General features: G+C 39.3%; 1 protein-coding gene across 2 annotated transcripts in view; it reads right to left on the bottom strand.

The window, feature by feature from the left end:
- The window catches only part of LOC125304164 (transcription factor TFIIIB component B'' homolog), a 102,444-nt gene that overhangs the window by 24,434 nt on the left and 51,449 nt on the right, over nucleotides 1-26,561 (bottom strand). For both annotated transcript variants that reach the window (XM_048258231.1, XM_048258232.1), the window contains exons 14-16: nucleotides 12,375-12,451; nucleotides 2,314-2,668; nucleotides 1,707-1,743 (exon numbers count right to left, since the gene is read on the bottom strand). In XM_048258231.1, coding sequence (XP_048114188.1) covers nucleotides 1,707-1,743; nucleotides 2,314-2,668; nucleotides 12,375-12,451 — 469 coding nt within the window. The remainder of the gene's footprint in view (nucleotides 1-1,706; nucleotides 1,744-2,313; nucleotides 2,669-12,374; nucleotides 12,452-26,561) is intronic.

Below are 26,561 nucleotides of genomic sequence, written 5' to 3'. Positions count from 1 at the left end.
ACTCAGGGACAAAGGCTTGGCCCCGGTCGTGGCCCAGCGACTCGCTAGTGCCCCCTTATGTGACTCATCCCATGGTACTTTCAGCTACACACTCCAAATTTGGTAGGTGTGTGTATCTCCCCAAGATGAACAACTTTTGTGTGTACAATGCATTACCACGCCCAACAGGAAGTGAGGTATTTAGGATTTTGTGCACACTAAAATATGATGAATTGTCATGCCGAAGAGGTGCTTCCCATGGGCGAAAACTCATGAAATGTGGCACACACATCAATTGGTACAGTGCATACACAGGGATAAAAGCTTGGCGCCGGGCATGGCCCACGAACTCCATAGCACCCCCTTATGTGACTTGGTGTGTGGTTGGCATATACAGTCCCTGACAAAAGTCAAAAACCAGGACAATTTCAATAGCTCAACACAACTGAAACAACAATTGGTTTCCCCAAACTCAACACAAAATATCACCAAAATGCTACGGGAAGTGTAATAATGTCAAACTGACACGTTCAAAAGTCTTGTCACCCTTCACAAAAAGTGTCTTTTGCACTGATAAAAGCACACTTTTCATTGTTAAAATCCAGTGCTAAGCATTTCTAATGGACACTCAAGTTTACTCACTTGATTTCTATAGACAGTATGATGTTTTCTCCAAGGATGTCTAAATATTTGAATGACTGTACCTACCCCTTTATATGCAGCTGATTATCAGTGCCAGAGGAAGCAAAATAGGCTTAGAGCATCAGTTGGCCATGGCCATGCTTCACTTTAAACATAGTGCACCTTTCAGGGTATTCTTTAGTCTTCCTCATCCAAACATACTACTGTAACATGAACAAAACAGAAAACTGAACCAAAACCATATAAATGAGTGACAATAGGTTTGGCAGTTAATTCTATGGAGCAACGGAACAAAACTTTTTGGGCCTCCTGACCAGTGGTTATGTCTGGAGGATGAAGAATGAAGATAACCCCGAAAAGTGCACACACACTCTATATCTCTGTCTCACACACAGACAGACAGACACACAATAACACTGACCTGACACTGACGCACGCACGCGGACACAAAAATCATTCTAATTGATGTCAATAGTCAAAACACACGCAAGTGTCACAGTGTAAACCGTCACACCCAACAGGAAGTGAGTAAGCGTTTCCAATGTATAAAACCTGCAAAAACAAATTGCACACACATCAGATATGTGCATTGACACTCGCACCACATGTGAGTGCATTGTTGATTTCCGAAATGGCACGGATCACGGAGCCACACGTGCTCGGGCCAGTCAAGGCCGTGTTGAGGGGAAGAGTGCAATATATTTCTCCAGGTGAATGGGTCTGGAGATGGACGCGGAGCTGTATGCAGAATGTAAATGGACTAAATTGCATGTACATTCAAAGTTTATATTCTCGCGAACCATTTTATACTTACTAGCGACTAGGACCATTCGAAAGCCGGGACCACGTTCATATGATATGCATGTGATATCTTATGTGATGAATACTCTATATGAGCAATTCAACAAAGAAGAGTGGGTGTGAATTTGAACACACTGGTCATCATCTTACACCTGGTGCAGTGTGACACAACTGTTGTTGGCATTACAGATAACAATAAGACAAAATAGCACTTTCTGAATTACTCCTATATGGTTTGTTTGCACTGTGAATTAAATTAAGTAATTGGAGGAAATTAGGCATACCTTCAAGGTTTTCTGGAGCAATAAAGTCAACAACATCCTGAAAAACAAAAATGATATACTGTCAGTATTTAAAGTTCCAACCAAGCAAAATAGAAATTATGACATTAATTACTTTTAAACAATATATGCATGTACAAAATCTCAATTTATATCACATGAAAAGATGATGTATATTTGAGAAGCAGCAAGAAGCCAAAAAGTGTGTTGAAATTAATCAAATCTTGCTTTTTGGTACCACACCAGCTTGATAATGAATATCTCCACGGTACTGAAACTTTGATTCCACCTTCATCTAAAAATTAAAATGCCACTGATGATCTTGCACTTTACTATTGATACTGGTACTAATGATACTACACTTATAATGTAGAGATACTTGGTGTTGTGTATTGTTTTTGTGTGAGGGTAGGGTTTAGTGGTCCTCTTGTTTGTCTATCTGACGACAAGATGATGGTGCAAGACTAATTCGATCTAATCTATCTGAACGTCAATCTATAGAACGTCAATCTGTTTATCTATACGAGGCAATGATCATTTTCTCCAGGATTATTTTACAACTTGAAATAGTTATAAACTCTACAAATTGAAGCAGAGCAAGATTTCTCACCTCCTCAACAGCTTCCTCAACCACTACATTTACAAGCGAAGGAGAGCGAAGACCCAGGGGCACAAAAGCCGGCACTTGGTTCTGGTCTTCAGGGTTTGTGGGATAGCAATCTTGTAGAATTCCAGGCTCCTGTATATCTGTTTCTTGTACTTCCATGTCCTCTTCAGAGACCGATGCTCGAATGGTAACAAGCCCAGTCCGTTTTTTCCGGCTGCCATGCACAATTGTCACTGGTTTACTCCGACTCGCAATATCAGGAAGATAATCATTTGAGTTTGAGAGTGTGTGACCTTTTATTTCCGTGGACCTCTCCTTTGGGACGTGTGGTTGAGGTTGTTTCAGTGTCCTCTTCAACCTGAGGGACATTAAAAAAGATTTGAGAGTCTTTGGGTGTGTTCGAAACGGGTAAAGTTGCTGCCTTTTAAGATATCTAACTGGGGAGCGAGGCAGTAAGTGCGGTTCGAAACCGAAAAAACAAATTCTGCTGCCTTCTAAGATATCTTAGAATTCCCAAATAACGGTCATTTTTGGAGGCAGCATCGATGCACACTTCATGCTCCCTCCTACCCATAATCCCTTGCGGCAACGTCTGAAACGGCTGTGAAAGGTAAACAAACATGGCGGATGACATCGGTAATGACTGCTGAATCTGTTTAAAATGTCATTTGTGTGACCTTATTTTGCTTAGATTTGTAGATTTGAGATGACAAATAAACAATTTACTATCCGATTATGCCATTGTTGTAACCATTAATAGCGTCTGGTCTGATATATCTGCCGGCCGTAAAACTAATTTATACTGTTAGCCTGCTAGCTTACGTAAGCTAATATAGTTCAACGTCAGGCCTTTGCTAACGTCATACCGTAGTGTTAACCAAAGATTCTAGAGTGCTACGCTCATTTTTAAAAGATGCATTTAAAGGAGAATTCCGGTGTGATATTGACCTAAAGTGTGTTGAAACATGATACCGAGTGTGAACGTATGTCTCATAGCCCATCTTGGCTTGTCCCCTGCACTCCAAAATCTGGCGCTAGTTAGCCGATGCTACAGTGGGTCCCAGTTAAAAATTGACACTTCATTCACAATCATGGTGAATGGTGAAATGTAAGTACAACTGCAGCCGCTTGGGGGCAGCATAGTCCGCTGTGGAGTTCCACGGTCGAACCAGACGGGCGATTCGACAGCAAGGGCTGTGATTGGCCGAAGTTTCAGTGCGCTTCTCTGTGTTTTTTAGCAGCCCCTGCAACATGCTAGTCCACTGTAGCCTAAGCCTTGTACATAATGTTAAACATAGTTTTGGATTCAGTGGCAAGATTTCTTGATTGTACAGTGTCTGTCTCTCAGTAATGTTTTAAAATGAGGGCTTCGGCCAGCTGGCAGTAGGCTACTTTGTCGGTAGTCATGAGAAGTTAAACTTGCTAACAGAACATAAATATGCTGCCCAGAAACCTTGTGAATAGTTCTGATTTTTTTTTTTTATACTAACGAGGTTGAAATATAGACTTTGCCTACAGCATCTCCATAACAGTAATGTTAACAAAATGACGGCATTCATATGACAAAGAAAAACGAATTCGGTCACTCAAGACTGTGCCACAGCAACCAGTGTAGGCTACAGTCCTACCCAAAAGGCCTACTCGAAGCAGATAGCGTTGTCTGACGGTCGAGTGGGTTAATGCACGTATTTCCAGAACAGGTCTGCAACTTTCAGGTAGTTCTGAGTTCGACTCTAGGCAGGAGCAGAGCCATATAAAGGCCTAGGCCTATTGTTATTATTAAACTTTGACTAACGTTTCGATGTTCGTTAGTCAAAAACAGACACATCGAAATGTTAGTCAAAGTTTAATAATGTTCTGCACCTTTTACTGAAGAATAAAGAAAATTAAGAAGACATCTGAGCTGCACCGGCATCTCTCCTCTCTAAAATATTTGTCCTGGCCTGGTTGCAACGGATTGTGGCCAAACGACAGAAGCTGAGAACCCTCCTTTGTCTACCAAAAGTGTTACTTTGTGCCCCGCTCCCCCACTGCTTGTGAAAGAAGGGGATGGGGGAGGGGGCTTAACGTGAAAAAGCTTAATGTCACAAAACGGCAACGAAGTCGCTTTAGGCTACAGGCCTTCATAATGGTAGGCTACAGGAAGTGGGGGAGGGTATGGGATGACCAGAGCAGTCATCTATCGTCTTTCCAGGCACACAGCTCATTATATAGCCTATCGACTGCCTTAAAAGATTGGCTTTGCTCTTGGGTTTGGCCTTACAGCGAACTCAATGCTCTTGTTGCTTGCAGTTTGTTAAATAAAGCGATGCAGATTATTTGCTTGTTAGGCTGGGATACTGTCAATGTCCTGTACAGGTCAATGTTCAACAATTGCTGGTGTAGGCCTAGGCTATTAATCAATTAGGGACTGTTCGCTATTTATTTAATTAAGGGGCTACCGGAGGAGTTTTGGGAGCTTGGGAGCTAGAATTTTTTCTAGTCCAAAGTGATTGACGCATGACCCTCCCCAGTCCCAACAAGATGCCTTATTTTTTCTATGACCCTCCAAAGTGATTGAGAAAAAAAACCTGTAAACTTTTCCCCGGTTTATGACCCTCCCTGTCTTAGTCCCAACAATTTATTGATGCCTTTTCAGGCTAAATCTGGGTCAATTTGGGAGCTTATTTTAATAGTAGCTAATAAGCTACTCCTTCCTTGAAATGCCTTAACATTAGAAAAGGCTGTCGCCAAATTGCAACACTTTAACAAATAATCATGAATCCGGACCAAACAAACCTGTAAACTTTTCCTGTAAACTTTTTCTTTGCTTTGCCGCAAATCATAGGCCAGTTTGCAGGTAGCCTAACGCCTTTTTTTTTTTTTTTCATAGAAGGGAGAGCCCAGTCTCTCCTGTGACATGGAGGTGCTAAAATAGTTTTAATAGCCTGTTCAACTTCGAAAAAGCTTCGTTCACCCGATGTCAGTCACTGATCGCAATTTCAAAGTTCGAAAGCTTCATCTTTTTAAGTTTTAACTGCAGTGGCCCCTATCTGCCCCTTTGGAATTATATCTCGAGCCTATTATAAGGTCCAGTGCATTCTGTCCTGGGATTCGATGTGCTCAAAAAAAAGAAAAGAAAAAACACTTTTTTTTATAGATGGTTATGAGGAGCAATGTGAGAGAGAAATTTGATGATCATTGATCGTTGTTTTGGGACGTTAAGCCTTTTCCATAGGCGCCAGTGAAGGAGATTGAAGAATGACCATTTTTTTTATAATGAAAATATTTCTTAACTACAAAACTCCGTGTCTAAAAACTCAGTGTCATTCAGACTCAACCCTTTGTTGTTTTATTATCTTTTTTTTTTGTCGCTTGAACGTTGGCAAGCAGGCATGTTGCGGTTGCAATTTAAGTGAAATTTCTACAGTAGGCCTACAACATGCTGTTAGGCTGGGCTACTGTCAATGTACTTGTACAGGTAAATGTTCAACAATTGCTGGTGTACAGGTTATATAATCAATTAGCTAAATCATTTGTCCAGCTGTTTAAACATTTTTTTTTAGCGGCTACATTCAAACGCAAAAGGTGCTTTGATATATTTTTCGCTTGAACGCCAGCAAGCAGGCATGCTTTGGTTGCAATGAATGAGGATCATTGTTTTTTTTTTGCATTATTTTGAATATGACTCGCTCCAGTCTCAACAGCACGTACTTTTTCCACACGCTAAGTTCTAACACACATAGGCCTATCCCCTCTCGCTTTCTCTCTCTCCATCCCTGCACACGGTGCTTTCTTAAAGGAGCTGCACCATTTTACAACAATTGCATCTACATTTTCATATTAGAATGTTTTGTCAAGTGTAAGTGTTTAAACTACCGTGATCAATTTAAGTTCCCGTGCCCCGCCAAGGCCATGGAAGCAGTAAGTCAGTCGCATCAAAAATAGTAGTGGCACCCAAGTGACACCTTGTGGTTGTTTGTGTCAACTGCAGTTTGTGCCATTTCTGCTGAGAAAATGGGGTGCGTGATTCATGAAGGAACCCGTCCAAACTTAACGGGGACCCACTGTACCAACAGCTTTTTCAATGGTGGTGCTTCGGCATCGGGCTAGCCATGCAAATAAATCACTGTTTTACACCATTTACGAAGCTCAATGTATCTCCACACTTCATTGGTAGACCATCTTGAATTTAGTCCTGATAAGTCGAGCGACGAGTAAGAATGAACAGGTATGCATGGATCCCAGTCAAGATGGCTGCAAACGCTAAACTTCGTTAAGATACTGTCTGTATAAATCGTCTTGTAAGTAAACTACCAGTGCTTTTTCAAAGTTCTCAATGTTTCGTTTTAAATGTCAGGGCCCTCGGAAGTCTACCAATGAAGTGTGGAGATACATTGAGCCTCGTAAATGGTGTAAAACAGTGATTTATTTGAATGGCTAGCACGATGCCGAAGCACCACCATTGAAAAAGCTGTTGGTAGCATCGGCTAACTAGCGCCAGATTTTGGAGTGCAGGGGACAAGCCGATATATCACACCGGAATTCTCCTTTAATCCAGTCATGTCTAGCGAGACAGCTCTCTATGTAGGGAGGGAGGCAGTAGGCAGCTGTCTTCCGTTTCAAACAGACCCTTTATTTTCTTCAGAACAGTCGAAAGATCATAATTCTGTCATGAACAGGGCTGCACACACTTCATGAAAAGTGTGATTTTAGTCCCTGTAAACGCCCGGAAATCTCACTAATTTTGGCAGTTAACAACAATTTACAGCCTGTGAACGTCATGTTTGGCTTTGCCACATATTTTCGGAAACGAACTGTGACATGTGGAGAGCTCACGGAGTACTAATGGCTCTAATTAGCATATGAATGGCCTCTTTATTTCAGTGGAACGACTGCTAAGATCCAAGAAAGTGGAGATGGAGCCATCAGAGCAGTTTGCATTGCACTTGAAGTCCCCATGTAAGTGTTATGCTGTACAAACACATTGTCTTGCATAAACCTATACAAATAGCAGTTATATTCTTATTGCTTATGCAATATTAACTAAATGTAATATGTAGTAACATTAGCCATCTGTGTATGTTCCAAATGTTATCACCATTTGCATTTTGTATGATTTTCTATCGTTGTGTGACAGGTTCAGCCCTGTAGAACTTGCCTTCTTGGCTGAATATAGACCCTTTCAACAATAAAAACAAAAACAATGCTTGAACGTTCTATTTGGGCCCCAATCTACTTCCTCTGCATTAACCCTTAGAACCCGATTGACGCAAAGTGCATCAAAAAACACACCCTTTCTTCTCTGTTACATTGCTCCGCGGCTGTTCATCGCAGCGAGATGAAATTTTTATAGCATGACAGAAAAGAAGTGGGGCTTTCCAACGAGACCACACACTCGTCTGTACGATCAAGTATGAAAATTAAAAAAAAAATCATGAAATTAAATCAAATAGCATCATATTTACAGTCTATACTTCTCCACGTTCACCTGCGCACCCATTACTCTCGTTTGAATTACTCGCGAACTCGTGATCGCATAGATATGGCAAGCATATCAGATGAAAGAGACACAGGGATATCCATTGGTACCATGTATATCGATCCTTCTGGCTTATAAAAACAGACGAAGTGACTGCAAAATGTTAACGTCATGTACACAAACCAACGCTGCACACCCATTACTCTCGTTTGAATTACTCGCGGACCCGTGATCGGATAGATATGCCACGCATGTCAGATGAAAGAGGAGACACAGAGCTATCATTTGATACCAAGTACATCCTTCTGGGTTATAAAACAGATGAAGTGACAGCAAAATAATGACTTCATATAGCTGGACTTACCCCACGTTTTTGTCTGTTTTTGTGGCAAAGCATGTTTATAATCCAACGCTATCGTTATGTTTCTCACGCAAAGCATGTTCATAATCCGGTTTTGAGATCCTAGCAAATTCCTGCATGGCATCCAATTCAAGGCTCACATTGCATCCCAATTTGTTGAACAAAGAAACACCTTTTTTGCCTTTACTTTGTTCATGGCAATGCAGTAAAAAGTTGATAATCATTATGGCACACATGCTAACACGCAAACTTGGGTCAAGTCAGGTCAGATCAGTTTGTGTCATAGATATGGAGCGCAGAAAGGTCATTTTTCATCACTAAATAAAAAATGGCATTTATTTCCATAAATCACACACCACATATTTCTGGAAATTGCTCAGCCCCAGAGTATCCCTCCAACATGGCAATTATATTGCCGATTCAGGACAGTCTGCCCTACACACACATGAAATGCATGTAGAGCTATGAGCTTGCTATGGTGAGATACAGGTCAAAATATAAGAATTTTTATAATACGCTTTTTATATTTTTAATTAAAATTCTTTAAAAATCAAAATAAAATCAATGCTATTACTAATACATGACATGATGGCAGATCTGGATAGCCTAGACTCTGCTGAAAAAAACAATATATAATATGTGTGTGTAGCACTCACAATGACCAGAATAAATCCTTATGAATAAAGGTAGTGAAAATGCCCTAAAAACAGCTTAGGGTTCTAAGGGTTAAGATAACATATGGAATGTTAAAAAGGAAGTCTTGTGGGGCCAACTATGATGCTGATAATGGAACTCTCTTGAAAGGGTCTATACTGCTACCATGAGCCCTATCGCCAAGGCACTGAACATAATGCAGACAGAGGTGAATGTCCATATGGGATGGCTGGTGCCCACTATAACCCTCCTAACTGTGAAGCTTGACCGCCTCATAACCTCTTCCAAGTTCTACCTGCCACTGCAAGAAGGAATACAGCAGCGGTTTGGACCCATGCTTTCCGACCCTGAACTCATTGCAGCTGCGATTTTAGTTTTGCACGTCCTGGACAAGCAATGAGGAATTGCTGAATCTGGGTAAGTCATTGGTTCTTTAAATACTGAGGAGCAATATTTTCATAGCCTTGTCACACTAATGGTCATATCTGATTATGGAGACACATACAGTAATCTTTTCTTTCTTTCCTTTATTTGGTCCCATGGACATTTTGTGTAGGCATGAACTACATCAAGACCCAGTTGGAGCAGGAGCCAGTGCAGTCTAACCAGTCAGAGCAGGAGGAGGAGGAGGAAGAGGTCTCTCATGACCTCTAAGCAGCTTGATGTACACCTGGCCAGCACAGCTGAAAAGTGAAGTTGCAGCCCTCAACTGATGTTGATGTTGTGTTTTGTCATGTCATGTTGTGTTTTGGCCTGATGCGCCACCCTCCACCTATCTACTAATCACAAAGTCAGTAGTGTTTCGGCATCAGCTCAGCAGGGCAGATTTTTACCCCCAAAAGAGGCAGGCTGGGTTCAGAGAACTTTGAAAACCAACTCCTTTAGAAACTCAACAAAAAATACTGGTGATGAAGTTTTTAAAAAGTGCTCCAAATGTTCACAGGTTGTTTTGCTTTTGTATTTTGAGGATTCTGAGGATTACCCTGACAGATGACCAGAATTGTAAGTCAGAATGAAAACTGTTTTCATTCTGACTTACAATTCTGGTCATCTGTCAGGGTAATCCTCATTATTCTGATGCACATTACATTAACCTAAAACAGCTTGTTTTTTTTTTTTTATTAGAATTAGAATATAAACATTAAGAGAATTAATCATTCTGCAAGTACTTTTACTTTTAATAATTAAAGTACATTTAAAATCAGATACGTTTTACTTTTACTTAAGTAGGATTGTCATTACTTGTACTAAAGTAAATATTTCTCTGATTATTTGTACTTTTACAAATTCAGTACTTTCTCCACCACTGTTTATTAGTTAACTTACAACTTTGTATACCATTTACCACCATTGAAACCCCAACGCCAATGAAACCATTTTGGCAGGGGTGTTTTAATGTACATCACTAATATAGGATTTTTATCAGCACAAAACTGGTTTTGGTAGGAGAAAGTTGTTATGTATTTGTGTGTTTTATGTTTGCTTGTTAGATTTATTATTTAGTAATAACTGTGAACTTGAATTTGAACGCTGTTCCAAGTTGCTGCTGGTGCACAATTTTTTTTTTTTATACTAATAGTAGTAGTAGTAGTAGTAGTAGTAGTAGTAGTAATAGTAGTAGTAGTAATAATAATAATAATAATAATAATAATAATACTACATTACATTTATATCTAAGTGTTATTCTGTTATATTTTGTCCTTGGAAAGTATGTTTAGTTCGGGAAAGAATGTTTAATTTAGGCCTGATGCCTTTAATCTCCCACATGGTGGTTTATTAATTTAACTATGGTATCGCCTCGGTATCAGGCATTAACCGATACACAAAGCCCAGGCATCGGTATAGAGACTGAAAAAGTCGGATCGGTGCATCCCTAAAAGAAAACACTCTCTTAATGATGTGTAACATGACTGGGTGGTGGTAGTCTAGTGGCTGAGGCATTGAACTAGCAAACAGTAGAATGATAAATTGGGTTATGAATATTGCTAGATTCAGGACAGTCTAGCCTACACACACATGAAAGTCATGTCCAGTTGGCAGCTTGCTGTGGTGAGATACATATCAAAATGTAAGAACTTTGTCAAAATCAAATCGATGCAAGTATTAATACACAAATTGGTGGCAGATCTAGGTATCATAGACTCTGCTGAAAAAAAACAATATATAGCATGTGTGAATGGCACTTACAATGACCAGGATAAATACCTATAACTAAAGGTAGAGAGAATGCCCTGAAAATAGAGCAGGACTCATAGGGTTAATGTTCTCCCTCCGATTTAGCTAGACAGCCATTTATCAGCTGACTGTCTGGGTTTGTGTAAATTAATTGGGATATATTGACGTCATGCAAACAAAAATGTTTTTGACAGATTATCTGTTCGCATGGCTTCTCATACCAACTGGCAACTGAAAGAATGGTTATTACACTGATGACACAGGATCAATTTTGACACACTTTTCTTTGACAGTTCATCCAATTCATGTCAAATGTAGCATACATGATGTCATGATGCTCCTGATGTTAAATTGTAAAGGAATTGACCCTTTGCTATGTCCCGTCCTCCTTAGTTTCTGTTGCTATGCCTGACAACCTTTTGAACCCTGCACGTCTATTACACAGGGGGAAAACCAGGATGAATGGAACACTTTTTAATTAAACGTCATACCACACTGAAAGCTAATATTTTGTCACTAGCAACCTACAGCTGTCCTCGATCAAATACAGTTGCATTTTCTGTTCTGAACAAAACCGTTCATGAGTTATTTAAGCAGAAGTCGAACGTACATTGTTTTATTAGTCCCTTCTGGCCAGGACGGATAAAACAGGCATGGGGAACATAAGAAACATACCATTTTTGTAATATACTTCCCACAACTTCAGTATCTGACAACATATCATGAATGGTACTTCAAATAGGTGTTATTTTAGATAGATTGCTACGTCTTGGTGAGTCTTAGTTAGAACAATACGTGTTCCCAATTATATCAGGTTTCTATAGTGCAACATGTTATTTCACTGTGTTTTTACGTGGGTTAGGTTCATGAACCACAGGCCATCAGTCTCCATTGGTTAACATGGCAAAACTTGACCCCCTACCTGCCTTACATCATCTTATTTTATTTTAAAATATATGCATTGTGAACAAAGAACCGTCATTATTTGCAAGCAATGTTTTTAGCTAGCTAGCTAACATTAGTTTGTTCTTACATTGAAGCAAATGTATTCTCTTCGCAAAATCAAAATTCCACTGGAGCTCCATGTGGTTTTGCACGTGCATCCTTACAAAACTGTTTACAGCTCTTCAAGTCACTGTACAAATCAGTGTCAATGTAATTTTTGGTACACAGTTATTTAGATAACGTTACTCTTATGGGTGGGTGCTTGCGTTTCTTTAGGAATCCACTGTCTTGGTTTTTATACAAATCAATATGTGACATACACGTAAAAGGGCGAAAATAGGGCATGGGCGGTAATAGGTCCAGCAAGCTCCGCTTGTGGCTATATTTCTGATATAAACTTCGATGATTTTCGATTCATTTTTAGCTCAGGCCATTGTATTTGTAAATTTTGCCTAAATGATAACATACCTGGTGGACTTGTTGGGCAATTCATTTACTTCAACACCCTCCTTCTTGTTCCTTCTTGTTCTTGAAGTTGGAGATGTCTAAAAAGAAAATGAATAGCATTAAATAGTCAGTTTTGTAAGACCATAAGATATCTAAATCCTTATAAACCTTTATAAAAAAAAAATTCCAATACTGTTTCCAATACCTGCATCTCTAGGGTAGTTCACATTTCACAACATATGAGGGCAACAGCTGATAACCAATGTATGAAAATTAATTTGAATATTTTTTATGAAACTAGCAACCAGCAAAACATCCTGTAAATATTCTATTTATTTAGTGCACATTTTAAACAAATGTTCAGCTATATTAGGTTGCATACAAACTGTTTTATAACATTTCAATTTTGCTTTAAAATATTAGTTTCCTAAGAAATACTACCAATTTGATGTTCTCTTAAAGGGCTTTACAAGTCTACACAGTTCTTAAAATGACTTTTTGCCAGTTCCATCTAAATATAGCCTATATGGCTAATCCATTAAGTTGGTATAAACAGCCTTAAAGCAACACCAATCCACAGTCCACATAAAGCATGTTGCATGATTTTATTAAAGTGCGATGTATTGCGACATCAGAAGCAAGTCAAATTTGTAGTTTCTTAGGTCTCATTCCATCGAACTACAGATCCGGTACCTGATCTGGCAAACTTGCATAGTGCGGTTATAGCCGACAGAGGGGTCGCGAAGTGAATGCAGAAGTGCCGTTCACCCTGTTAGGAGTTGATGAACCACTGAAACGATTGGAAATGGAAACATTATTTTAAGGTACAAAAACCTCTTTGGTGTTGCTTTAATTGCTTTGGAAATGGAAGCACATATTGACATGATGCTAATTAGACATTTTCTGTTTGATATTAAAATTGAATTATAAGCCTTGTAGCCATAAGAATGGAATGTTTTTCAATTGGTATAACATTTTTTTCATATAAATGCTTATCTTAAGGGAAACAAACTATTAAAGGCTTCGAGATTCACCAATTCCACTACAGAAAGACAAAGACCACACTTTTAATCTTGTCCATTTTCCAAATCACAGTGAGTGCAGTATTCGTTAGTGCCCTCTCACAGTTTATAAATGGTCAGTAATGGGAACCAGATAACTCTGCAATCTCCCCTAGCCTACTGTTTGTTGCCTTCATGTCTTCCATTTAAAAGTTTCTTACATTAAAAAGGAGAAAATAATTATCAAACCAGCTGGAACCTGCCACTATCTCCCATTCATGCCCGCTCAAGATGTGTTCCCATTTAAATGGAGTAGTATAACATTCAAGTAAATGTGCTGCATAGTGGAGATTACGAGGACGCAAAAATCATCTTTACATGTAACATGCTGTTGGTGCATTTTGACATTGTAGGCGTAAACATTCTAGAGAACTGAAAAGCAGTTTGAAGTAAAGCTACTCCTACTGTCGAGTCTGCCAAGAACACAACAAGTAGCCATGCTTTGACACTTTCACATGACTAGTCTCGTTAACAGGCCTGTAATGCCAAAGTTACAAAGAGTTACAGCAGACTCTCTCAGGTGTTCAAGTGTGCGAACTCCTCACAGACAGCTTTCCCCACTTCTTACCACCGTCCCATAATTTCACACTGAACCAAAAAGAATGAAATATCACTACTGCAGTGAACAAAGAGCTTCTCACTGCACAAATGTGCATGAAAAAATATGACATTCCTTGACGGAAATGGAAATTTTAGAATAGGCCATTGCTTAGGCATTTGAACCCATAGTTGTACTCATACTTTTATAGGCTATGCTGTTGATAACAGCATTATGTCCAGGATTACCACCACTTCATAACTGAAGTAGCCCAATATGGACCTCTGTGAAAAACTTTCTGTGGACCTTATAACGGTAAGATAATAAATGGCAGGCTATCATTATTTAGCATAGCTTTTGCTGTGTGTTGATCATCGCCATACAAGCTGATAAATTTTAACCACTTGTTGCAGCAGTGCGATTTTATCCCATGCTCATTTCTACAGGCTGGTACTGATGGTAGGCTATGCCCTCCGCTCCTTAGCAGATAACTTGACTTTTGACGTATGCATGCGTGTGAAATGGTTTTGTAGCCTACATGATATAGGCTATGGTCGTTTTATAGCATATAACATTTTGGCACGTAACATTTTAAAATTACCCTAGCCTACCCTTCAAGTTGTTAGGCTACAACAGTCCGCCCAAATTGCATAACTCGCGTCCAATATGTGGGAGCAAAGGGTGGTTGCGTGTGTGTGTTTGTGTGTGTTATGTGGTGGGGTGGATGGGTGAACTGATGAGCCCAACCAACTCCTATGTGTTTCATCAGTGGTTCGACTGCACAATAATCAGAATAGAACAAGTAGAATAGACAAGGGATGGGAAGGATGGCCGTGAGCTTTCATTTCCCCAACACCTCTCAATCCAATGCACAGTCCCATGAATGAACAAAGGCTATTATCTGCTTCAAATCGAGTTCTCCCTGTCTCTTTTACCCAAAACTATCTCTTTCTTGGCTACATTTGGCAACTCCATCATTCACTCAGAAGTCAATAAGCTATACTGAAAGTCACTGCATGAACCTGTGTGATGTGAGCACAAAATAGAATGCGAAATATTAAAATAATAGACTCTGTGTGTACACTTTAAGTCTGAAATTTTAAATTAATTGTAAATAAAAAATATAGCTGCAAGCAGCAATGAGGGGGCCAATCAGATAAGCAGTTGAGCAGGAGTTGGGATTGGATTGGATTGGACTGGACTGGATTCAAAATTCACTGAATGTATTGTGTGTCCTCAAGATGTACTCCTAAGACCACATACCAAGTTTGGTTTAAATCGGTGAAAGTGTTGATAATTATAGCACCCCTAGTGGTGAAAGGCCATCAAAATAATTGTGCAGTCTTAATATGGGGTCATGACTCCACACACCAAGTTTGGTTTACATCTGTGAAAGTGTTGATAATTATAGCACCCCTAGTGGTCAAAGCACACCAAATTAATTGTGCATCCTCAGGATGTAGTCCCAAGTCCACATACTAAGTTTGGTTGCGATAGGTGAAAGTGCTAATCATACCGCCCCTAGTGGTCAAACATCACCAAATGTATTGTGGGTCCTTAGGATGTGTTCATGAATCAACGTACCAAGTTTTGTGTCAATACGAGAAAGTCTTACTAATTATAACGCCCCTAGTGGTCAAAGTACACCCAATGTATTGTGTGTCCTCAGGATCGGGTCCCTAGTCCATATACCAAGTTTGGTTTTGATATGTAAAGGCATTACTGAGATATGAGCTAATTTCCTGTATCTCTAGGAATTATAGCACCACCTATAGGTCAAAAGTCATTATATTTAATGAGCCTCCTCCTAATTGGGTTCTGAGCCCATGTAACAAGTTTGGTTTTGATACGTGATTTGATTACTGAGATATCCCTTCACTTCCTGTTTGGTGGCTTCACTGCCAAATTTGATTGGCTGTTACGGGCAAACGGTTTTAGGTTTGAAGACAAAAAGGGATAACTTTTTTGAGGCTTGGACTGAAGATTATGTGTGTCAAATTTGGTGTCAACCAGACAAACTTTGTGACCTGTGAAAACTTTTAGGTGTTTTTTTATTAAATCCAATATGGCGGCCGAATCAATTAGGATGACATCACAGTTTTGTTTGGGTCAGCCTAAGGACCTCCGATTGTATCAACAGACCCCACTAGTACATTTTAATTCCAAACACAACAGCAGCTACAGGCCAAAACACATTGTTCCTAATTGCAGCGCCCCCTAGAGGTCAAAGATCACTAAAGTATTTGAATATCCTCCTGATGTAGTCATGAGTCTACGTACTAAGTCTGGTTATGATACATGAAATAGTTGCGGAGATATGAGCTCACTTCCTGTTTGGCGGCTTCACCACAAATTTCGATTGGCTGTTACGGGACAGCTGTTTTATTTCCGAAGACGAAAAGGGATAACATTTGTGCGGCTTGGTCTGAAGATCATATATACTAAGTTTCGTGAAAATCGGACAAACTATGTGAGGCGTGAAACTTTAGTTTCACTTTCGATAAAATCCAAAATGGCGGAAAATGACGTCATAGGGTGCGTTGAACTCGGCATGGGCCAAGGATTCCAACAATACCTCATTTTTGACAATCGGGTCAACAGGTCAAAAGTTACGTGCGTGAACGCACGTCCAACTTTGGCCTGTTGGTGGCGCTAGAGCGCTCAAGGTGCCAACTTGAAACTTGGTAAAATTAATCATGGGACTTTGCCTAATTTGTGTGCCAAATTTTACAACTTTTTACCAGACAGTTCTATGGGCTGCCATAGACTTCCATGACGGAATAATAATAATAATAATAATAGGAAAACGTAGAAACACAATGGGTGCCTTCGCAGCTTCGCTGCTTGGCCCCCAATTATACAGTTCTGTTTTAGGGCACTGCAAATTACAGTTGGTGGTGACCCAATTGAACAACATGAATAGACAAAGGTTTTGTAAATTCCACGTAGAATGTTAAAGGAAATTGTACACTTTCTGGAGACTGGCTGGAGTCAGTGGTTATGCTGCGCTTATGTTTTTATTAGGGCTGTCAGCGTTAGCGCGTTAATCACACGTTAATTAAGGGGCAAGTATAACGCGTTACATTTTTTTAATCGCATGCCGCCAAAGATTTTTTTTTGCATCGTCACTTGTTCTGTTATCAACAATCCCCTTTAGCTGCTACCATGGGCATAGATTTAGGGTGGGACGCTAAGGACTAGTCCTAATCAAAATTTTAAGATGACAAAATTGTCCCCACCAATATTTTAGCAAACTCATTTGTGCTGCTGATCATTATGACACGGCACAGCACGGCAGTACAAGAAATGTCGTCATTTGATTGGCTGAAAAACCGAACCGGATAACCGGGGTTATCTGACACGCACGCTACACACACAGAGAGTGTCAAAGCACAGGCTACAGACAATGTTAAGTTACCAGAGTAAAACATTTTGATATTCCCTTTGCCCTTCAGCATGTACATGTTTGCCCCTTTTTGTGGTTTGTAGATCAGCTATGCCACCCAAAAAGGGGACATACTAAGCTTTTTCATTTTACAGAGTCTAAGTAGGCAAAATAACTAGCCATACAAACTGGCAACTGGTGACCAGGCTTTCAAATGTGAATTGTACTGTGTAAAATAGCATTAGCTGTTAGGGTATTACCCAGGATATTGTCATAACTAAACCTAGCTTCTGTAATTTTTTAACCAAAGTTAGGAGTCATGTTGAATAAGGGTGTGCCGCACGGACAGTCGCTAGGCTATAGCACAGAATAGAAGTCACCATCACTGAGTGTTAATTGGGCTACCAATCTTGCAGTCGCAATAAACAATGGATCTGAACAGGGTAGGAATTTCACGGTGGCCACGACGGCCATGGCCGTGATGCCCCATTGAAAATCAGAGGTTTACAGGCCACAGTGGCCTTGGTGCCCCCTTCTTTCAATATTCTGCTTTGCATCCGACTAATAGCGATTTTTATTTAGCCTATTCGAGGGAGAGCAGATAGCTAACAAACGTTCAGAAAAAGTCCTGTTGGCAAATTTGAGGAAAAGTTGGTAAAGGGGCCATTTCACACAATTTGAGGGTGCTGAATTCAAATATTTTGTTTACCAAGCTCAATTTTGAGTTTTAAGCTTGCTAATTAGCATAATTCACATACTTTTTGGTTTTGCCATCAGATATCATAGGAATTGCAAAAAATAAGGCATTAATATACTCTTTATGTATCAGATATGTTGTAGGACAGGACAGGAATTGCCCCAATGACCCTCAAGTAGCAAGTGAAAATAAGCTTAAATTAAAATATAAATTGAAATAATAGATAAAAGTCAGTATGACGTTTAGAAACAAAATAGATTCCTTGATAATAAATTGATAGAAAAGTACTGTAGGTGACTGCTCATTTTTCTGTAGAAAGTCCTTTGTCACTAACTATTATGAACAGTTGTCAGTCTTTACAGAGGATTTACACTGTATTTTTTTAACTGTAAAGGCGACTGTGCTTGCCTAGTTAAAACATCTCACTGCAGAAAAATGGAAGAATGTGCATGTTTGAGGAGTGCTGAAGAGTGCTATGGAGATTGCATTATTTGCAAAGAATTTAGACAAGATATCCTTTATAGTGCAACAAAAAGAAACATTCTCCAGTGCATTATTACTGCATATGATGCTGAAAGGAAAGTGGACCTAGGACAAATCCTCAGCTATGAACTGATTAATGTTCCTGTATTTACAGATAGTGATGGTTATTTGTGAAGTGGAAATAAGTCTATCCTCACAGGTGCTGTCTAGCAATGTGGAATGTCCAGTAGTGATCACTGCAAAAACTGCTCATTCAACACTGGTAATAGATGCTCAAGATCTAGTTACAGTATGTGTTTAGGACACCCATCTGACTACAGCACATTTAAGGGTATGCAGGAATGTTTGTGAGAAACTTTCGTATTGTTATTTGGTATTTGTTATATGGTAGCAAAACAGATAATGGTGTATAGGCCTATCTGATTAAGACCTGAGTGGTTGAAACGTCCTTATTAAATTACACTGGGAGCAAAGAAGACTATCTTCACTTTTTTCCCCTTTGCAACTGTCAAAGAAATCCCATAAACACAGGAAGGCCGAGGGTAGCCTACATCAGATGGCCTAAAGATTAGCAGCATTAAGTGATTTGCATGCAGTAATTTGAACACTGAACTTGATCTAGCCTACTTTGGCTATTTAAAGGTAATTTATTGCCAAAACACCACACAATATAAATGAGCTATAACAAACAATAAATGACTTAAATCACACACAAACTACTATTTTTGCTGACTCCAAAAATAATAATTATGTAGAAAGTTTAGAAGTTTAAAACCCAGAATTGACCAAAAGTGCACCAAATTCAACACAAATGACTCAATACACTTGGAGGAGGCCTGAGTCCTTTCTTTTCCAGATATTTTAGGATTTGGATATCGTTTCAGTATCGAGTATCAAGATATTTATGGCAGGCATTGTATCGAAGTCATACTTTTTGGTATTGTGACAACACTATGCCAGAGCCACTCTGTTTTCTAGATGTCGAGGATCGGAGGCTCTACCACCACCAAGTGATGCTGCTCAATGGCATATTAGAAGAGCACATCATCAAGCTCTGGTATGGAGGCAATATACATATACACACACACACACACACACACACACACACACACACACACACACACACACACACACACACACACACACACACACACACACATATATATATATATATATATATACATATACATATATATATATATATATATATATATATATATATATATATATATATATATATATATATATATATATATACACACACACACACACACACATATATATATAGACTTATTTCCACTTCACACTTCAATATATATACTGGAAGTAAAATGTTTTTTACTTGTCGGTTGTTGCTGATGGTAGATGCAGTTCTGCATTAGGCTTATTCCCGCTATTTAAGTTCATATGTACTGTAGGCTATATTCTGAGTTGAAGGTTATCTGTGCAACTTGTTATTGTGATGAAAGGCATTAAACACCACATGAGTGACTCACTATGTTGGCAATAAAAATTATGGTTGTGTTTTGATTAGAATTTCCGAGTTTATTACATGTTAACTGTAATCATGTTCCCATTAAATATGTTAATAAACTATAGTTTGGCTTCTTTAATGCTCAAACATGTATTTAGAGAACACTTTTATTTGGTTTTAGTGATTACTTTTGAAATCAACCCAATTTAAAAAAATAAGCAAAAAAGAAAAATCGCTATTTTATGTTAAAATGCTGATTATGCAGCTTAGATCTCAGAATTGAGCTTGGTAAACAAAATATTCAGAATCAGCACCCTCAAATTAGGTAAGTAGGGTGGTTTACCAACTTTTCCTCAAATTTGCCATCAGAAGTTCTCTTCTGTGAAGCTGCTCTTCCTCTATATGTCATGTCAAAATAATCTTAGCATTCACAGCGCAAATTAATTTAGTCTTTTACGCAGTGGAGAAAGTGACAGCGCACAGCAAGAAAGAAAGTGCGTCCAAATTCACCCATTCTTCTCAGTTGAACCACTCGCGAAGTATCCGACTCATCACACAGACATCACAAGTATCACATCACATGAAAGAGCTTTTTCTCAGCTTTTAAACAATGTTAGCCGCTAATTGCTGTGGTGAACGGTTCGCGAGAAAAGTAAATAATATAATTCAATTTAATCATAAATTCTACTTAAGGTTCTGCGCCAGTCTCCCTACCCATTCACCTCGGTCACGAACACTTCGTTCAACACAAGACAAACCATATATCAGAATAAACAGCAGACCTTACCGAACACAAAGGTGTAAAGCAGTCCCCTGTACAGTTAGCCGTTCCAAAGTAATCCAGTTTTGAATTTGCAGCAAATTTCGACAAGCATGGATGTCTCCAAATTTGGGCTTTAAGTTTTACAATGTGTTTAAATTGTTTTACATGATTTCATAACAGGCAAAATACAAAATAAATGTTACAAATATCACCTAGATATTGGTAAATATTAAAATCAGAGGACAGCGGAGTTTGTTAAAGTAGCCTTATTGATCACAAAATGCTAAGCATGCATCTAGGCTATTTGAGTTTCTTAAAGCTGAGCTGTGCTTAAATTGTTCAATACATGATTTCATAACAGGCAAAAATATAAAATAAATGTTAACTATAGCCTAGATATCTGTAAATATTAGATGATCAGATGTATTAGATTTACAGTTCTATGTAATATGTCATGTTTCATGTTTTTGTAATGTTTCATACAGTGATGCAGATCTACTGCTGTGAATAGACTAAATACAACTTGATCATTTTTGTAGCCTACTACTGTATAGTTAACTTTGGCCTTGGTGCCCTGACATTTGGCCTTTGTGCCCCCCACCAAATATGCCCAACTGAAGGCCCTAAAATGGTGAAATTTCAAGCCTGGATCGGAGACATTTTCCTGTTCCTATATTCTGTTTATGTAGGCTAATGTATTTGTGAATGAAGCCTGCATAATGCAAAGACATAAAAGATGGTGCTATGGTGCATTTCCATACTCATAGAAATGAACATTGCGAGACACCAGATATCTCTTCTATCATCCTAGAAAGATTTTCTTTGACTTTTTAGTTTGTTGAAGATTTATTTTATCTAATGACATAGCAAACATGATGAATTGAATCCACATATCCTTGCAGTTGCAAAAACTATTTTTCACTAGCCTAAAACCGTGAGACTGAAAGCTAAAGCTCTTCACGTTCTCCTTGAAGAGACAGGCACTCGATTAGATTTAGCCTACACACCCCAAATGTGATGATATTAAAGACAAGTGTAGCCTAATAATTTAAATATCAATATGATGTATTGAAATTACTAAATATGTTTAGCTATTAGTAATTATGCAGATCATAAAATCTGAAGCTAGGCTAAATAATATAAAAGTTTATATGAATTCCGAAATATGAAATAGAAACCTATGACAACCATCACGTTCTGTGTGTGTGTGTAGGGTCAATCAAATTCTATGATTGCCACTAATGTGAATGATCTCACAAATCACACAAACCAAATCAAATTTTAAAAAAGAGATAATAAACACCAACGCAGTTCTGAACTCCCGGTCGGCTGAATGGCGCTTTTAAGCACTGTGGACACAAGTGACATGAGTGCAGCACACTTCCCTTTCGACATTCATGTACCATATTTGGAGTATAAAGAGCTCAACTGAGTCAACTCCACGGCATAGCTATGCCGCCACTCCTACGGCGTTGTGACCCTTTTATGATTCTGCGTCGGGTTGCTTTGCATCGTGGTGCAATTCACCGCGCCTGCATCTTTGTCCGAAACAGTACTCAAATGTATGTAGAATGGCAAACCCCATAGACTGTCGTGCCAATATTAATCTTATTTGTTTGGCCTTTTCTTGATTTTGTACAAAGTATCCAGAAATAGACAGTAAAATCCATTGACCTAGTTATTTGTGAGGTGTCTACCAGCCAGTTTAAGTTATGTTAGCAAGCGAACTTTAGCACAACTGCCCACAAAGTACTGGTTGCTGGCGAAGTGCTAATTTCAAAACGTTACTGACACAAACACTTTACAAACGGAACCCCGTCATTGTAACCAAAATATGTCTGAGTTTATTTGCAAAGCTTACAGTGAGCCCCAGTTAAGTTTGGACGGGTTCCTTCAGGAATCACGCACCCCATTTTCTCAGCAGAAATGGCACAAACTGCAGTTGACACAAACAACCACAAGGTGTCACTTTGGAGTTCTGCCACTACTATTTTTGATGCGACTTGACTTACTGCTTCCATGATGCAGTTTCCAAGTGAATACAACAATCAGAGAAAGCTGAGCCATTACCAAACATACATGTATATGATAATACAATAGCGTGAGTTTATATATCATACCCTATTTGTCACGGTTACTTGACAAAGATAGATTTGATAGTGTAACGATAAGCACATGAGACTTTCAGCGGGGCACGGAACTTAAATTGATCACGGTAGTTTAAGCTTACACTTGACAAAACATTCTAATATGAAAATGTAGATGCAATTGTTGTAAGATGGTGCAGCTCCTTTAAGAAAGCATCGTGCGCAGGGATGGAGAGAGAGAAAGCGAGAGGGTGTGTTAGAATCTCAATTTCACAGGAGAGACTGGGCTCTCCCTTCTATTAATTGGAAAAGACGTTATGCTACCTGCAAACTGGCCTATGATTTCATTGCTGAGTTTGCGGCAAAGCAAGATATGGCGAGTCAGTGTCATTTATTTGTCCAATGTTAGCCTACAGACCAGTTTCCATAGTGCACATCTTATCAACAGTTTGAATGTTGTGTGTGTTTCTACTCATTGACAAATACCGTTCAGCACAATGATTCATGCCCAATTAATTCCCCTGTTAAAGTGTTAAGCCTTTGTTACACTATTTGGTTTTCGTGATGTAGCCTATGATAAACACCATTTGGCCAAATATGTGACTCAGCTAATGTTATAGGCTATACAATTTCCCCTCTTAAAGACAAGCTGGTGTAGCTTATTAGACTAGGCTACTATTAAAATGCACCGACGGTAGCCTTGGCTATGTGTAAAGTAAGCTATCGCGATGATTTCATGCACGAAGTTCATGCATCTGTCAAGTTCGCTGGGGCCTCGCGACCCCTTGCGACGGCCCTGCAGCTCCTCCTAAGACAGCGAGGAAAAAGTTAAAATACGCCGATAAACCCGGAAAAGTTTACAGGTTTGTTTCGTCCCGTGATTATTTGTGAAATTGTGCAAACGACAGCCTTTTCAAGGCATTTCAAGGAAGGAATCGTAGCATGCAAGCTCCCAAATTGACCCAGTAGCCTACAGAAGACATCAATAGCCTAAATTGTTGGGACTGGGGAGGGTCATGCGTTTTTTCTCAATCACTTTGGAGGGTCATAGAAACATTTCTTGCTGGCGAGGGAGGGTCTTTTTGACTAACGCTCCCAAAACTCCTCCGGTAGCCACTGAACAGTCCCTAATTGATTATAGCCTGTAAGCCTACACCAGGGAAGTTTTCTCTCGTTGTTGAGGGACTGACGTGCGGGCCATTCAAAATCATCGTGCGGGTCATATGTTTGACACCCCTGTTTTAGAGAGAAGGAGAGACGCGGTGCAGCTCAGATGTCTTCTTAATTTTCTTTATCCTTTAGTAAAAGGTGCAGAACATTATTAAACTTTGACTAACGTTTCGATGTGTCGATGTTTTTGAGAATAAAGAAAATTAAGAAGACATCTGAGCTGCACCGGCGTCTCTCCTTCTCTCTAACACTTTTTGGCTTTGGCTAAATATTTCTAAAATCATTTGAGTTTCACTAGTCACATGTTTTAACAAGCAACACTTGTTATTGAACTAATAACAGACGTGGTGTCGAAAATTGACTTTATTTTCCATACGGAGAAATAACATATGCAGAGTCTAACCAAGGTCAATCTTGCCAAAACCCTCAAACCTGAAAACACATGAGGCAAAAAGTGCAAAACATCACAAAACTAACTAAACTAACACGCCGATATTTTTGTATTGCAATCATTGTAGCCTACAGTTGTAACAGCTAACAGTCGCTTTTACTCCCCAGATAAGCGCCATTATAAAGAACGTTTAACAGCTATCAATTAATCACCAAACGCCTTATAAACAAGTATTGCCAGGAGCAACACCTTGCAAAAATGATAACAATAGGCCTAGGCCTTTATATGGCTCTGCTCCTGCCTAGATTCAACTCAGAACTGCCTGAAAGTTGCAGACCTGCTCTGGAAATATCGCATTAACCCACTTTCGACCGTCAGACAACGCCATCTGCTTCGAGTAGGCCTTTTGGGTAGGACTGTAGCCTACACTGGTTGCTGTGGCACAGTCTTGAGTGACCGAATTCGTTTTTCTTTGTCATATGAATGCCGTCATTTTGTTAACATTACTGTTATGGAGATGCTGTAGGCAAAGTCTATATTTCAACCTCGTTAGTATAGTAAAAAAAAAAAATCAGAACTATTCACAAGGTTTCTGGGCAGCATATTTATGTTCTGTTAGCAAGTTTAACTTCTCATGACTACCGACAAAGTAGCCTACTGCCAGCTGACGAAGCTCTCATTTTAAAACATTACTGAGAGACAGGCACTGTACAATCAAGAAATCTTGCCACTGAATCCAAAACTATGTTTAATATTATGTACAAAGCTTAGGCTACAGTGGACTAGCATGTTGCAGGGGCTGCTAAAAACACACAGAAACGCACTGAAAACTCGGCCAATCACAGCCCTTGCTGTCGAATGCGCCGTCTGGTTCGACCGTAGAACGCCACAGTGGACTATGCTGCCCCCAAGCGGCTGCAGTTGTACTTACATTTCACCCAGCTGCGTGAATCACCTTGATCGTGAATGAAGTGTCAATTTTTAACTGTGCGAACTTGACAGATGCATGGGCGGATTATGAACTTTCGGGCCCCTGGGCCCAGATGTATTAAGGGCCCCCCACTTATTGTCATATATGTGGGAGGGGGGGGTTGGGGGTCCTCCCCCAGAAATTTTTACATTTTTTTGATGTGATTTCCTGCATTCTGGTTCATTTTGGGGATGGCCAATACTAAATTTAATCAGATTCTAGCCTTCATCCTGATTTGTTGATATTGAGGCAATGATTCCATGCAAAGGCTTCAGGGCCCCCTGACCCCTTGGGCCCCTGGGCCTGGGCCCGGTAGGCCCGTGCAGTAATCCATCCCTGGACAGATGCATGAACTTACGTGCATGAAATCATGCGATAGCTTACTTTACACATAGCCAAGGCTACCGTCGGTGCATTTTAGTAGCCTAGTCTAATAAGCTACACCAGCTTGTCTTTAAGAGGGGAAATTGTATAGCCTATAACATTAGCTGAGTCACATATTTGGCCATATGGTGTTTATCATAGGCTACATAAAGAAACCAAATAGTGTAACAAAGGCGAACACTTTAACAGGTGAAATTAATTGGGCATGAATCATTGTGCTGAACGGTATTTGTCAATGAGCAGAAACACACACAACATTCAAACTGTTGATAAGATATGCACTATGGAAACTGGTCTGTAGGCTAACATTGGCAGTGGTGGAGGAAGTACTGAAACTCAGTACTTAAGTAAAAGTACAAATACACAGAGAAATATTTACTTTAGTAAAAGTACCACAATGACAACCCTACTTAAGTAAAAGTAAAAAGTACCTGCTTTTAAATGTACTTTAAGTATTAAAAGTAAAAGTATTTGCATAATGATTTATTCTCTTATCTATATTCCAAAAGAAAAATCAGTATGGGCTGTGGCATTTTAATTAAGCTAGTTTTAGGTTATACTCGACTAGATAGTTTTAAGCTAATGCAATTGTGCTTACCATCTGTGGCCCAATTTACATTCTGACCTACAATTCTAGAGACTGTAATTCTGGTTATCTACTAGGGTGATCTGCTGAGTAAAAGATCATTCAGCAAAACACGAGAGCCTGAAGTTTAACGGGGTAGACAAGGAAAACATTGGGTGGATCGTAATGCCAATTCTGCTGATTGAACAGAAAAGTTGCTGAGAAAGGTGTCTTTATGAT

Source organism: Alosa alosa, chromosome 12 (genome assembly GCF_017589495.1).
Source record: "Alosa alosa isolate M-15738 ecotype Scorff River chromosome 12, AALO_Geno_1.1, whole genome shotgun sequence".
NCBI lineage: Eukaryota > Metazoa > Chordata > Actinopteri > Clupeiformes > Clupeidae > Alosa > Alosa alosa.
Note: the sequence above shows the minus strand (reverse complement) of the source record. Positions and strands in the feature narration are given on the sequence as shown.